Raw genomic sequence first — 15,913 nt, forward strand, 5'->3', positions numbered from 1 at the left:
CCAGCAAGATGGCGCGAGAGTGCGCTGGGCTTTAAAGGTCGCCGCCCCGCTCCTGCGAACGCCGATGCTCTTTGCCCTACAGGGCGTGGTCGCCTTCGTACGCTTATCTCAAGGAAAGAAGGGGGGCGGGCGTGGGGTAGAGGGGTGGGTGGGTGTATGTCTTGTGCTTTCCCAGCAATGTCCACGCTGAAGTCACAGAGCGTACGAAGGTCACTTCGCTCGCTGCAGCGGCTGCGTTTGCGAAAGGAGTGTGCTGTTCAAACAGAAATAAGTAACAACTGCGACGTTTAGTTCGCGCTCGTCCTGTGTATACCTGTTCATTCGTTTCGTGCGTCCTGCTTTATGTTTCAGCAGTGCGCTTCAAGTATCGAGTTGTGACGCATGATAATTCGCGCTCGTCCTGTGTGCGTTCTTTTCGTGCATCCTTTGGGCTCGAACAACGCGCTGGCAATTTCGAGCTGTTTTCCGTTCTTCGCGTTACATTCCAATTTATTGATATCGCATTCATTGCTTCGCCGTTGCGGCGAAACTGTGACTTTTTTTTCTTTTCTTCCATTGATGTTAATATATTATTTCATGCCTTCACCAGAGGGCTGATGTGTGAACACGTGTGATTGGTTCATTTCCAGGTGTCCAGTCGTCTGGGCCAGCTCTACAGTGAAATGATCTTTGTCCAAGGTTACGTGCACTGTGACCCCCACCCAGGAAACCTGCTGGTGCGACAGGGCAGCCAGGGACCGACACTGGTGCTGCTCGACCATGGTCTGTACACGGTGGGTGCAGAGCCATTGCCAGCTGCTGTCGCTCCGTGTCGCCATTGCTGATAGATATCCCATCAGCATCGGTTTACTAGTCAAAACAGATTGGAGGCAGGCTATTTTAATGTAGAAAGGAAATTTTTTTATGTATCGTCCCACTGTTTTCCTTGGCCATTCCTAGTGCAGTTCAAGGTTACATGCCAAAAGGGCGACCAGGTAAGTGCCCCTCACAATCATTGTTCACAATATGTTCACTTATGTAGCACACTTCCTCTAATTCAAGTGCAATTTTTTGTTAAATTCGAGTACAAGCAAATGGTCCCATTTGGCAGTCACAGGTTAGTTCAAGCTTGGTCAGTCATCACCCATGTGCCAGGCCTATAACAGTCACGACTCTGATAGCGGCAGTATACCATTTTACTTGAATCTAAGCGGGCCCCTAAAGGTCGAAGCCAGAAGAGGAAAAAAAAGAAGTTACCTCGAAGGTAGACCAACAAGAAAGAAAAAAAGCAGCAAGCGTCACTTACAGTTGAACCCGGATATATCGAGCCGTGAAGGAAATTGTGAAGCTGCTTGATAATTCAACATATAAAATATACTGAACTGAACAACTTCGTGCATGTCAGAGTCTCTTGCAATCACGAAAAGCTGTAATTTCCCTATTTATTTCTCAAGTGCCACGACAGACGCGTAAAAGATTAATTATTAGTAATTTTTCATTCCTGCCTTCTCGTAGAATGTGGATATTGGACCGGGCAGCCTTTAGCGTTCTTGAAAGAGCACGGTGGTCCTCTCTCCGATAATGAACGCTGAAGGTAGTGTGCTTCACTGTACAGTGATTAGTTCTATCAGCTATTACCGAGTATTCTTCAATGCATTGCAGTAAAACCTTGTTAGTACGTAACCGCCAGGAACACATGACTGTGCACAAACTAGTAACGTGGGCACTGACTATAGACCTAGTGCTAATTTGCACATGCTCACATGTGCAGCCACTACCAACAAAATGCAGTACCATAATAAATGTTGCCCACTATAATAATTTTATTTTCTTTTTCCATAATGTATAAAAAATATCATTTGTACAGTAAAAGTAAATTACAATCGCAGGGCCCCTTTAATTATTAAAGGGGCCCTGCGACGCTTTTGCAACTGTCTTATTTATCAGTGGCATATGTGTAGTAATGAATGCCGAGACGAACGCAAAAAGGATTACAGTTGACCGCGACTATATCAAACCCGTTTACATCGAATTATCCTGTATATCGAACAACTTCTGAACACAGTATAGTTACAGTGAGAATATATAGCGAAAATTACAGTTACATCGAAGAAGAATAGCAGTGACTCCTGATATATCGAACCTCAGGCAGGGCAAAAATGCCCCCGGAAGTTGGCTTTCCCTCGTAGCGGCGGGGAAACTGGTGCTTTTCCCCACTGCTCACTCAAAAAGTGGTTTAACCCGGCGGCGCATGACCCACTCTCCCCATAGAGTTTCCTAAAATGACCTAGAGGGAACTCTGGTGCTGCGATCCAGCCACCATGGGAATGATGGGTAGTACACGGATTTGCCTAGTCTTCGTGCTTGTGGGCTTCGAACGCACTTGTGGCTTTGTTTATTGCTATGTTTTGGTTTTCTTTCGGATAAAAGAATGGATCGTTGTGAACTTCGTGACCAGATTTGAATCGGTGAGCCTAAAGAAGTTAAAGTGGTGAAGTGAAACTGCTGATTTTTGCTGAACTTCGTTTTGCGACAAAGCGGATGCAGGCGACGCGGAGCCAAACGGAGCCAAAAGAACGAAGTTTAGACAAATCTGTGTACTACCCATGATTCCCATGCTGGCTGAAGCGCGATGCATTGCAGCTCCCATAGACACTAGCGCCAGAGTTCCCTCTAGTAAGTATTGTAGGAAACTCTATGACCCTCCCTACCGTGACCGCGCCACGTCAGTCGAGCCGCCGTCACCCCCCTGCAAAAAATGACCCTGACCTGCCCGCAGCGCTTGCTGAGACAGCCAATCAAGGCCTCTTGTACTCTCGTCATGCGAGTGCGCGGGTCGTGCGAGTTATCTCCCTGCATTTCTCGTTCGTTGTGCTTCGCACCATGCGCCTGTGCCGTGATGGCTAGTGTGAAGCGGCAGAATTTGCCTTTTGCCGTGAAGCTCAAAATTATAAATTGAGTCGAACGTGGTGAGAAGAAGTCGGACATCGCGGCAGTGTGCGAGATTCTGAGGAGCACTCTCAGCACGATCTTGAAGAATAAGGCGGAAGTTAGGAATAAAGCGGACAAAAGACCCGGTGCCCATGGCGCCTGACACGTGCGCACAGTTGTGTATGAAGACGTCGAGGCAGCCGTACAAGTGCTTCGTCGACGTTCGGTTGTGCAACCTCCCCGTGTCCGGCTCCATGATCGAACAAAAAGCAAAGGACATGACTTTTCTCCTTGGCAGGGAGGATTTTCAAGGTGGCTCTGGTTGGCTACAGCGGTTCAAAGAAAGGCATGAGAAACGACGCTCCTTTGCCCACATACATCCTCAGAGGTGATTGGTGCTCTCGCACTAGTCCGGCGCTTCTGCGCGAATGTGGAAGGTTGCAGCCTCGCTTGCTCCGACTCTTTAGACCACGTTGAGAAATGCGTGCTGTCGCAGGCAGCGAAGTTGCTCAAACAGAAAAAAATGGAAGACTATTCCAAGCACAACTAAGCTAGCTTCATCAATAAAGTGCTTTTATGAATGGTGTGTGAATTTATGACTTCAAATTCTTTAGCAGGCTTATATCAAATTATGCCCTATATCGAACTGACGCATTTTTTTGTGAGTTCGATAGATCTGGGTTTGACTGTATGAAAATCGGTGCGCGAATACTGGTGTTATCAGTCTTCAAAGTTCAAAACGCGAGCAGATGACGACAAGAAACATTCCCTTTCGCATTTCACTTTTCCGCTGGCGTCAAAGGCTGTTTCCAATCATCGCGCGCCTCTTATGCAGACATACCAGAAGTCTAACCTCATGGTGGCCTACACAAAGTGCCTTGCCACCGCTCTTTTTGATGGTGTTGCAACCATGGCTACGACGAATCACGTGCGTCGACTAGCAGACGGTTCCAAGGTTTGTCGTGTAGTGCACACAATGAGACTGGATGATCTAACAAACCTTGAGTGCGAGCTCTTGTGACGTAGCAATGCCCTGCGCGTATTGCCATATCCGTACATACCACTGTAAATTGAAAGTCTGTCGCTGAGCCTCGCGCAACGTGAGGATGGCTCCGAGGGCCTGTACGAAACGCTACCGCCCGATGACGCGGAAGGCGTCAATTGATAAGCATTTAGAATTTTTCGTTTTTTGTTGACAACATTCTGCTGAATTGAGCGTTGTGTGTTTCGCAGGTGCCGGTGTGGCCGATGTCACCCGATGCCGCAAAAGGCAAAACACTGAAGAGTATCATTTGATTACCATTCCTAATAGTTCCACAGCCCACCTAGCGTCGTGTCCGTAGTTTTGAAGATACATCAGTTAGAAACAGAAATGATTTGTTTCTGAGAAAACATAAAAAGGGGTTTTATTCTATTTAGGGCTCAGTAATATGGCGTAGCTACCAGCATATGAATATTACATGGTACTTGTCGCATCAAGCCAATCAAAACGCACAGCCTTTGTCGTCACTGCCACATGACGAAACGTCACTTCCCATAACAAAAATAGCCGACGTGTGTTGCTGTAGTCCGAAATCAAGGTAGTTTATCTGGTGAAATAAAATGATAACGGCTACATTTTCGGCGATGCCTAAATTAAACAAATGCCGAATTATCGAAAGTATAAAAAAAACAATAAATCAATGTCTATTACATCAACGCACTTTCATGTTCTGGAGGAACATGTAAATCCAGTAATTATTTTGCATAAGAGCAGCGCAAGAGCTGTAATTTTCGTCATTTGCGACTTGGTTCACAATGTGAATTCAGCTCAAGACCCCGGTGTCTTAATCCGAAATGTGCTCTGAACCAATACCTTTCAGAAAGCCGCTGAAGCAACCGCGGCTGTTTCAGCTGTCCGCGAATGTCGTTTTTGTACCTTTCCATCGCACATTTCCGTCGCTTCGCGCTCGGCGTGCTCTGAGGAACGTCCGAATTTACCGTGTTGCGACCAAATATGATCGAATGAACGAGAGTTTGATGCCATTAAACAATGCATACGCTGGCCAGGACCAGAGACCACGTCTGAATTATCCGATTTTTCTAATTAACGAGCTTTTACTGTACCACATGGCTGTGGGATACCACACGATGCCTATACCAAGGAGCGTTTTAAAACTACATGATAGGCAACACAATGGCAGACACGATGGCAAAGTGAACGACTCATCTAGCTTTTTCCATTGCATGTGAGTGCATTTGTAATGCGATCTCTACTTCACGGAAACTGATGCTGCTTCTCTCAAACACGGCACCTACTGCCACAAGGCACCAGTTGTCCCAAGCAATTGTGTGCAGTCTGTTGGCTACTCATGCCATAACTGTTCCACGCTGACACTTGCGTGCATGCATTTATTGTGCAAGTCTTTGTGCAGCCTTCTACCACAGACGCCGGTGCTTGAAACTCCTTCGCAAAAAGACCCTATACAGGCGCCATGTGGGGCAAGGAATCACATTAGCAGATGTAGTATAGCGTGGTAGAGAGTAAAGTAATACTGCATGTCAGATAATGCAAATTGCTTAACCTGTGTGTTGATTAAATCTTCCCATCCATTACGAAGGGCTCAGCTGTAATTCTTCATCGCCATCAGCCACAGCATCAACAAACTGCACTTAATGCCTTACAGACACCTTGTGGGTATCTTGCTTCTGATAGTAAATTTACAGCGCAAAAAAAATGAGAGACATAAGAAGAAATACTACACAGGACAAGCAGGACACAGGATCCCACTTTCGTGTGATTGTGTGTATATTGGGTAAAGGGGCACTGCATTAATGTGCATCTGCGTGAGCACAATAATTCTCTAAAAGGCCAAGCTAGCTCGCACCTATCGCTGCACTGTCGCGATTGTGGTTGTGTGCCTTTATTTGGTAACATGGCCATTCTGTATCGACACGGGGCAGATGCAGCGGGAAATCGTGGAGGCTGCGCATATAAGCTCTCTGTCAGATGTGTGCGTTGCGCAGGCCTCGATCAGCTTAATTCAAAAAGAGATAGACTATCTGGGCCTACGATGATAGTTACTACAGTTTCTGTTGGATTGGTTTTTTGTAATAAGTGTTTACCTTTTCGTCCCCTCATGTTCACGTGGTACACAGCGATGTTATTTAAAGGACCCCTGACAGCAAAATTTTTGTTGGTGACTTTTTTACTGTAATTTGTAGCTTTGGGTCTGGTAATCCCTAAGTTAAATCGTAAATGCTCTAGTGTATCGTATAACTAATTCTAGCGTAGTTAATTGTGACCATTTTAGCGTCACTTCAAAACGCCCGCCTAAAAACCACAAGAAACTAGCGACCCATGCGGGGAGCGTCAAAGACCACGTGCACTCAAGCTGTGGTGACGTAGAAAGCGCGGTTTTCAAATCGGGGCCCCGCGCGCGGTAGAGATTGAAAGTATGTGGGTGCCTCGGTATGGGTTAAACCTGTTAAGCGCGTGACCCCTCACGAAAACTACCTCGAGAGCAGCCCGACAACAAAGCGAGAGGGGTGCGGAACAATAGGCCTCGCCGGGTGCCAGTCGTCGTATTGTGCATGTGCGCCCCGCAAACGCACGCCGCACGCTTCGACACAGCAAAGAGAGTGAAAGCATGGCTGGCAGTCGGCTCCAAACACACTCAGAGATCGTCGACGTCATTGTTACTAGCGTATCGTCACTCAGGGTGATTTTTGTGCAATGTATCACACCGAACACGTAGCACTAGTGTCGATGTTGCAGGGCAGCCGATTTTTTGTTTTTTCTCCTACGCTGTGTGGGGTTCGCCGTCTACTCCAATGAAATGGGCCGCTCGTCAACGCTGGGGTAACTCGAAAACCATTTATTAAGCAAGCTTTAAAACTGTTAAGAAAACAAATGGAAATGCATAAATGCAAACTTCCCCGAACACTTCCGTGCCGGTGCCGTTAACCTTGGCCCCGCCGGACCGCACGCCGCGCACACACGCACACCTGACCACAGTTCACCGGCAACTCCCCCTTGGCCGCTCGCCGGGCCCGGTTATGAGCCATGTCCCGATCCTGGCGCATGCGCAGTGGCCCTCGCTGCTGGGTCTTATCACTTCCGGGGCTGATATGGACGAGGGTGGTGATCGGGTGGTTATCAAGAATTCCCCACACATTCCCCCCCTCCGAAGAAGACGTCGCCTCACCGCCTCTCTTGACGACGTCTTGGGTTTTGGCGGTTGCCCCTGCAGCAGCTCCCCTCTCAGTCTTACGCTGAGGCTTGCCCATGGTACCATTGGGCTCGAGCCTCGTGCGCTCGACGAAGAGCATCGTTGCGGTAAGTTCGGTGTGATGCCAGAGCTGGATGCAGTCCGCTTCCTCGGCGGTGCTCATTGTTCTGAAGCTGAAACTATGTGCGCTGGGCATCTCGTCAATGATGCTGAACTTGACGGACAGCACCTTGCCCCGCTTGCTGAGCAGCGCCTTGAGGTCGGCTGCTCGCTTGGTGTTGGCCAGGCCGCTGCACCACAGGTTGTGCCAGGGCTCCTCATCTGCGGCTGCGTTGGGTGTGGCATTTGCAGCCGCGTCGGCAGCTGCTGTCGAAGGCGCCGCGGCCCTCTTGGCCACGGCATTGCCGCCTTCGGCTGCATTCTTCGCGGCCTCCGCCACAGCTGCAGCCGTTCTCGTTGCGATTGTCTCGTCGCCCGCATCTGCGGCGGGTATCGGCGTCTCCTCACTCTCCCATGCGGCGGCTCGGTACTTCGCGGCCACGCCGGTGTTCAAGCCTACGTTGTAGTCCGCCTGCCTGACCAAGGCCGCCTCCGTCTCGTCGGTGGCGTCGTCGTCCCTTCTAGCCGCTGAATCTTTCTCGGCTTTTTCTTCGTCGGCCTCGGCGTCGCGGCCGGCCCCTTCTGCGTTGCCTTCTTTGATGCGGAGCACGTTGGAGTTGATGCTGTCGTTACTGTTGGCGAGGGTCACCGTGTAGAAGTCCTGCGTGGCTGCAGGTTCCGACTCCTTTTTGGCAAATTCGATGCGGTGTACAGAACTCACCAGATGATTCCTTTCAGCAATCCACGCGGGGCTGCTCGGCTCGCGGCTGTCATCGTTCTCAAATTCTGTGTCGGCGTCCATGTCGTCCTCGCCTGCATCCATTGCCGGGGCCTGGTCCACTCGTAGCTCCCCAACTGGAGCCTTTGCGTTGGCATTACCGGCGTCCGCGGTCTCGTCCTCTTGCGCCGGTGTGCAGTCTCGCCCAAGTGGGGCCGTCAGCCATCCGAAGTTCATCGTCGGGACCACCACGCCCTTCGCCGCGCAATAGGCTGCAGATTCGGCGTGTCCCCGCGCCGCGCAGTACACTGCGGAGGCTACGTCGAGGCGCTCCATCGTCTCCAGCAGCATTTGAAGTGCGGCTTTCATTATTGCTGGCAGTAGACGGGGCTGATTTCACGTTGGGCGCCAGTTGTGGGGTTCGCCGTCTACTCCAATGAAATGGGCCGCTCGTCAACGCTGGGGTAACTCGAAAACCATTTATTAAGCAAGCTTTAAAACTGTTAAGAAAACAAATGGAAATGCATAAACGGAAACTTCCCCGAACACTTCCGTGCCGGTGCCGTTAACCTTGGCCCCGCCGGACCGCACGCCGCGCACACACGCACACCTGACCACAGTTCACCGGCAACTCCCCCTTGGCCGCTCGCCGGGCCCGGTTATGAACCATGTCCCGATCCTGGCGCATGCGCAGTGGCCCTCGCTGCTGGGTCTTATCACTTCCGGGGCTGATATGGACGAGGGTGGTGATCGGGTGGTTATCAAGAATTCCCCACAGCTGTTTGACATCGAATTAAAATAACTTCCACGCGACGGATGCCGTTCAAATTTGGCCAAGAAGACCTATGCATACCAAGCGATCGAATGATGGGCACATCTCGATCTTGAAATTTGATGTCAGTGCTCCTTTAAGCATGGGTTATGCGCAATAAATGTTGTAGTTGGCAATCAGCGCTTGTCCTGTGTAGTATTTCTTCTTATGTCTCTTGTTTTTTTCGCGTTGTAAATTTACTGTGAACGCTTACCAACTAGCCCGGCTTAGCACTCTTTTGAACCCTGCTTCTCAGCAGAATGATGAATAATGGCATGGTAGGTACTTACTACTTGGCAAAATGAAGGTGATTTATGACGCAGTGGGCACGTTGCAACTGTACTTGTCGTAGTCGCTCCAAGAGAGTTTATAACAGGCAGTGTCTGTTTCCAGCCTGTCCTAAGGAGATTTTCAAGTGAAAATGGTACCTTGCAAATAATTACAGTACCTAAATCTAGTACTCTCATTTTTTCCTTCTAGAGGATTTGCCCAAAAATTGCTTTGCCAGATCAATCTAATGAAACCTATTGACAATGAAGCCAAGGGAAATGTAGGGGCCATATTTGTAGTCTTTAACTATAATGTATATGATATAAATGTAAAAAAAAATTAATGTGGTCAAAAAGACAACCTGCCGCTAGTAGGTACCGAACCTACAACCTTCAGAGAACGCATCCGATGCTCTACAAGTTGAGCCACATTCTTTACATTTATATCATAGTTACCACATTACAGTTAAAGACTACAAATAATGCCCCCATAGTTTCCTTGGTTTCATTGTCTGTTTGTTTTATCAGGTTGTACATAACAAAGAAAATGGAACCTTGTTCAACTCCCCTTCATTTGCTGGCCTGTGCAGTGTAATATGAAACCAATTCCAAAAGCACCAGCCTACTTCTATTCATCTTTATTGCCATCACAAGATGGCAACTGTTAAAGGAGACGGAATGTGCGACAAAATGAGCTTAGTATGACAACAACGTGCTGCATCCACTTGGATTACAAAAAGGACATTTGAATGAGAGGTTACTTGTGAAGTTAGCAGCAAAAGTCGCATGACATATTATTCTAGTTCCAAGGAATTCTACATGTCGCAGGATGAACTGGTGGGCCGCTATCTCATTTGCAATCATTGTGGATTCGTTTGGTATATGCACACTATCAGATGCGTTACGGACTGCACAAAGTGACATGTGATCTTTCAGAGACAGCAGTGCATCTCGTAATGATGCCAATCCTAATTGCAGGAGTTGACTGACCAGTTCCGACTGCAGTATGCCCACCTGTGGCTAGCCCTGATCCGGCGGGACCTCGAGTCTCTGCAGTACTGGGGTAACCAGCTGGGTGTGTCGGGCGACCTTTACAAGGTCCTCTCGTGCATTGTGTCGGGCCGCTCGTGGACCTCCATCACTCGGGGCATCGACCGCCAGAAGCACACCAAGGCAGAGGTAACAGAACTCGGAAGTGGTCTATTAGAATGCTAGGACTCTGCACAGACTGTATCTATGAAAGTTAGGCGTGCCACGTTAATGATGTGGTAATAATACAGCGGAACTCACGCAATACATTTCCATGGGGACCACGAAAAAAGATATCCGATAGAATCTCGATAATTCGAATGGTAATTTATCATTTGAACTTCAGTGCCAGTACTGACGTGCAAGACTGAAACTTGGAGGATAACAAAGAAACACGAGAAAAGGATTCAGACCGTGCAGCATGCGATGGAAAGACAAAGGATAAGTGTAATATTAAATGTCCGATAGACAGCAGAATGGATCCGAGAAATAACAGAGGTAGCCAGCATTCAAGAAAAAAAATGGACCTGGGCAAGCCATGTTATGCACAGGACTAGCTGCCAGGGGTCAGTGACAATGGTGGAATCGATACCAAGGAATGGTGTATGCAGCCAAGGACATCACAGAATTAGGGTGGGGGGTGACGAAATTAGGAAGTTCGGTGGCATAAAACGGGATCAGCTCACTCAGGATATGGGCAGTTAGAGATTGTTGGGGGAGGCCTTCATCCTGCGGTGGACATAGAATAGGCTGTGATGATGATGATGATGATAATGATCGAACTGCAGCACAGCTGCTCCCGGAAAGGTGCTGCACACTCAGCAACTCCAAGCACAGTGTTGATCTACCAACTTGAACTGCCTATTGTTTTAACCCTAACTAGGGGTGGACCTGTGTTCCCAAATTGCTCAGTATTCGAACGTAAGCGGTATTCACTAGTTAATGCCTCAGGTGTGCAAGCTAGTGTTCAGCAACAGAGCATGCTGTTTCCATGTTTTCTTAATTGATGGGTCAAATGTGCTCTTTCGTAACCCTTTCTTCGTACAACGCAGGGTTCTGAAATCAAGGAGTTTGCGAGCCAGCACTTCCCGCTCATCTCTCAGATCCTGGGCATGGTCCCTCGGCAGATGCTGCTCATCTTCAAGACCAACGACCTGCTGAGGGGCATCGAGACCAGTCTAGGTCGGTGGCTTGTTACTCTAAACGATCACTTGCAAAAAAAATTACACCATCTCCCACTAAAGGGAACCATGTGGGTATGGGAAGCAGCACATGGGTCGAGTTAAAGTTCCATTCATCACGAGCACCTTGCCCGATGTTAACGCGTCCTTGCAAGTGGAGCACGCCATGAATTCACTTAGTTGCTGTTGCTGTTACTCGTCCCGAACTCTTGTTGGAGCACGCCACGCGGTTTCATCGCGCGTCTGCAGAATCTCGTCCCCGACGCCATCACATGTTTGCTGAGAAAGTGTAAGGGGGAGAGGCCACAGCGTCTTACCCAGCCCCGAGCGCGCTAGCGCGTGCCAGCACATATGGTTCCCGAGCGGACGGTCGCCGATGGAAGGACGGACACAGCCCCGACCAAAAGCTGCCTCGCATCTGATATAGCTTAGAGCTCATCGCATTTACTGCTACTGCCTCTACTGCTACTCATGCTTTTTACTTGACGTGCAATGATCACAAAAACAGGCACTGCATGCGTGGTGCAGAATAAGGAACTATGCCCGATTACACTGCATAAAGTCAGTAGAGCCATTGCGCAATACAATGCACCAGAGTTCCCGCAGGCCACAAATCGGCTGCCTACTCTCTTTGTCCGCCGCTTCGAAGGCGAGGAGAGCATTGAGGTGTGCGCCTGCTCTGTTGCCAACAAACACACTGCTGCATTTCGGTGGCCACTCTTCATCGTGCAGTTTTGAAAAGGCGTTCGCAAAAAGCGCATGCAAGTCAGTCATATGACCACTGGCACCAGAAGAAGTTTCAATTCGTTGCCTTGGATTCCTCTGCAGTGGCAGTGAAACTTCGTTAGGTTAAAATGGGAGATGAACGTCCTCGGAAAATTAAGACTGAATGTACATGGTGTTCTATTAAGACTTTCAAAGGGCTCTTTGAAAGTCTTAATTCATTAACCCAACCAGACAGGCAAATCTGTCAAAATGTTCAGCTTTATGGTGTTCTATGTACAGTTCTCACTGATTGAAACGGGACAATTTAAGGTCAAGTAATGCACACACTTTCATTTTCACCATCTTCAGTGTGGGTTATTTTGGTGTAATTTTGACTTGAACGCGTTAATTAGAGCCAACATTATCTTTAAAGACTTGATTTGTCGTGACATGATGTGGTTATCTCGAACAATTGCGCATACCAGTCGTTACACTGAAAAATTTGATGTCGCGTTTGAATCCCTGAGTACTGTACATGAAGTTGAAAAAACTGAAAATACGTCATATAAAAAATTTCGTTATATTGAGGGTCATTATATCGAGGTTTAATTGTACAAGATAAAGATTGCAGCACCCTTGATATGGTGGCTGGCCTCTTCGCACCTATCAACTCGTCCTGCTGCCTTGTAGAACTTGCTTATTCACATTAAGTGGTGCTGCTAGTAGCTTTTTATTTCGGTCACCTTGCGGAGTGTTTTAGATATTGCTTTTTGCTTGGTGTGGTGAGGTAATGTGCTTTATGCGACATCCTTGTCTACCCTATACATTAACTCTATCGAATTGTGTTCCACAATGACTTAGCACCAGCTTTAGTGACAGTTAAAAGGAGTTTCAGCACATGCTGTAAACTGTGTTCTTTTTGTGATGTCAGTGCTATATAAATGTGTGCTTTCTGACAAATAAAACCAGCTGGAAGTCAACACTTGTATGCCTCTTTGTATTCGTTCATTCCTCGTCTATGCACTATGTGTAGCAGCATTTTACACTGTTCTAAAGCTCTCTACTATCAAAATTTTAATACATTAAGTGAATTTAGTATCAGTCTCGTGCTAAATTCTTATTGGTCTGCTCTAAGGAGCTTCAAAAGGAAAATCTCTCTGCTTCAAGTTGCTCCAAAATGATATTTATTGTTCTTCAACCTACCCCAAAATGCAGTTTCATTTCCTCTGAAAATTGCTGCAAGATGACTGGGCAATCCCACCTCTGTAACTGAAAATAGTACCTTTCATACATTAGTATTATGCTACCAGATCCTATGTGCACGCATGTTGGCTGGAACAATAATCGCATGTGGTGAACTTGTTATATGCAGCAGTCTTGTTTTTTGACGTCAGAAGCAGAGAAACATGGCATTTTAGTGTGTTTTAGAGCTCTTTATATCAAAAGTCGCATCTGACGAGCAACTCTCTTTTTAGGTCTGATATTCTCTGTGAGCATGTCCTCGTTATATGCTAGTTTCAGTGATAAAGTTCCCGCTCTTTCTTCGTTATATTTAATAATTTGTTATGTCATTGTGTTTTACATTAATGCTTGACAGTGCTACTTTCAACGTAAACTTTCAATCATGCTGCCTTTGGTTTTATACAGGGACACGAGGTGCGGCCCGATCGTTCATCACCATGTCTCGGTGCTGCGTGCGTGCTGTGTATGAGGACCAGCTGAAGCATTGTGCCAACTGGTGGTCTAAAATGGTGGTGGTGGTGCGTGCCTGCTTCGCACAGTCGGCCATCACGGTGTACCAGACTTACCTGTGGTTTAGGACTAGACCACTCGTTGGGAGGCTGCTCAGGTCAGGCAATGTGGCATGAGCGAAGGACGTGCGAGTCTGTAACTGTGGCCTGTTGTTTGGTAACACAAATATGGGCTTGACTGGATTTATCAAGACTCTCCAATGAACACCACAAAACAAGTATGATGTGATGAGGCGCATGTTCGTATGGTAAGACACAAAGGGATGGGATGTTTTCGTCTTGAGAATCTCATCAGAACTTTTCTTACATTGTGGGTGCCTGTGTGACGCAGCAAGTTGATGTGAAATGTGAGGAGTAGGAACACGTTGAGACTGACTGCACTCGTACGTTTGACTCCAAAGTGGTGGGTGCAGTCGACTGTGGAAGGCTGTTGTGTTTTGTAGCAAAATGCTAGGAGTTCGTTCAGCCAGCTTTTTACTTCTAGTGTACCGAAATCTTGTCACAGTTTGCACTGAATTGCAAGAATGTGTGAAATGTGCCTATTTTAGTGCCTTTATTGCATGCTTCGATGCACTAGGTGTGAATGTTCTGAAGTAAGATTGCGGAGGACAAAGCTGTTGAGCAATTTTTCTGGAGCAGAAAATGTCCGCCACATGACGGAAAATTTCCATCCGTCCTGCTCTTATCTGCTGCCATCGGAATGTGTTTCATGAATAGTGCGCATGTAAAATATGTGTGCTGGTTCAATTCAGAATCAGTGAACTTAAGTTTAAGGAAGCAGCTCCATGACTTCATATTTTTTTTCTCGGCACTGGTCTCCGGTATCAACATGCCAGCATATTTTTAGCAACTTCACCCTTTTTCTGGTGTTATAATACTACTTACATGACGGGTAACATATAGCTCTCCAATGACTTTTATCTTACCTGTGATTTATGGTTAGACTGGGAGTGAGCACGTCACAAAGTGGAGAAACAAGGGAGGTTCTCGAAGTGGCAAGTATTGAACGAAACAGAAAAGTATTTAACCATCGAAGGTGGTGTTTATACATTCACTGTGGCTGTGCCACCAGTCTCTTATGGAATTTACTCTGACAGTGCAGCTGTTGGAAGAGTTTGTGTTCACATGTGTGTGAAAAGTTGAGACAGGTGAGGAAATATATGGTTTCTCAGTTTTTAGTGCCAGCGTTGTAGAGCCATGAAACATGACATGAAGAGAACACGCAAATCTGCATGCCCCATTCGTGGGTCTCGACACACAGGAATTGACAATCCCTAAGAGCGGAGCAGTATTTGTCCAACAGGTGCCGTCCTTTGTGGAAGTAGGGATGGAGTGATGTCGTCATCCTATAGCGCAACTTCGTTATGGCAAAGTCACATGGGACTTTATAAAAACGACCCACTTTGATAGCTTAGCATGCACTTAAGGTGTTGCGCTGTTGATCTTGAGGACATGTATTCAATTTCTGGTCATGGTGTCTGCATTTCGATGGAAGTGAAATGCAAATGCACCCATGCACTTAAATTTACGTTACATGTCAAAGAATCCCGGGTGATTGAAACTAATTGGGAGTCCTCTTGTGACTGTATAGTCTACGAGAAAGCAGAGCATGAGTCATTTTTCTTCATAAAAGTTGTCCAGTGCATGAATAAAAACATACATCACTGACTAGTCCCGCAATGTGTTTGTAAAATGAACGAGTTCACGGCGATCGAAAACAGTTTCAGTTTGGCATGTTGTTTTAGAGGGACACTGAAGAACTAATCTTGTCATATTAGTAAATACCTTTTCGTAATGGTAAAAGCACCACTCTTGCCGCGGGAAGATGCCTTGTAAGCGAACAAAAAGTGCAAAAAGAAAATGTAGTTAAGTTTTTGCACAAAGTGCTGTGACTTCACAGATTTTCATGTCGTCTGCTAGGGTGCTTAATACCTGGTGCTTAATCGCTAAAAATCAAGTGCATTGCCTTACAAAGAGACCACAGACCTAATATACCAAGAGGGACATAGCCAGAAACTTTTTACCAGTGGGTTCAACCAGCTTTATGTATGTTCGTGCGTGTGTTTGTAGTATATACACAGATGCAAAATCGAAAAATTTCAGGTGAGATAGGGGGGTTTGAACCCCCCCCCCCCTTACGCGAATAATACCAAGTTTCAGGAAATGTTGTTGAGCCAATGTGACCAAATACAAAAAATAAAAGGAACCACTGAAACTTGTGACATCATG

The 15,913-nt window shown here is 47.0% G+C and overlaps 1 protein-coding gene across 1 annotated transcript in view; it reads left to right on the forward strand.

Moving 5' to 3' along the window:
• The window catches only part of LOC119374800 (aarF domain-containing protein kinase 1-like), a 39,979-nt gene extending 24,302 nt beyond the window's left edge, over positions 1 to 15,677 (forward strand). The window contains exons 7-10 of the mRNA XM_037644981.2: positions 630 to 773; positions 9,997 to 10,197; positions 11,100 to 11,229; positions 13,581 to 15,677. Of these exons, the coding sequence (XP_037500909.1) occupies positions 630 to 773; positions 9,997 to 10,197; positions 11,100 to 11,229; positions 13,581 to 13,801 (696 nt within the window). The 3' untranslated portion in view covers positions 13,802 to 15,677. The remainder of the gene's footprint in view (positions 1 to 629; positions 774 to 9,996; positions 10,198 to 11,099; positions 11,230 to 13,580) is intronic.
• The last annotated feature ends 236 nt before the right edge of the window (positions 15,678 to 15,913 follow it).

The sequence above is a fragment of the Rhipicephalus sanguineus genome, chromosome 11 (genome assembly GCF_013339695.2).
Source record: "Rhipicephalus sanguineus isolate Rsan-2018 chromosome 11, BIME_Rsan_1.4, whole genome shotgun sequence".
NCBI lineage: Eukaryota > Metazoa > Arthropoda > Arachnida > Ixodida > Ixodidae > Rhipicephalus > Rhipicephalus sanguineus.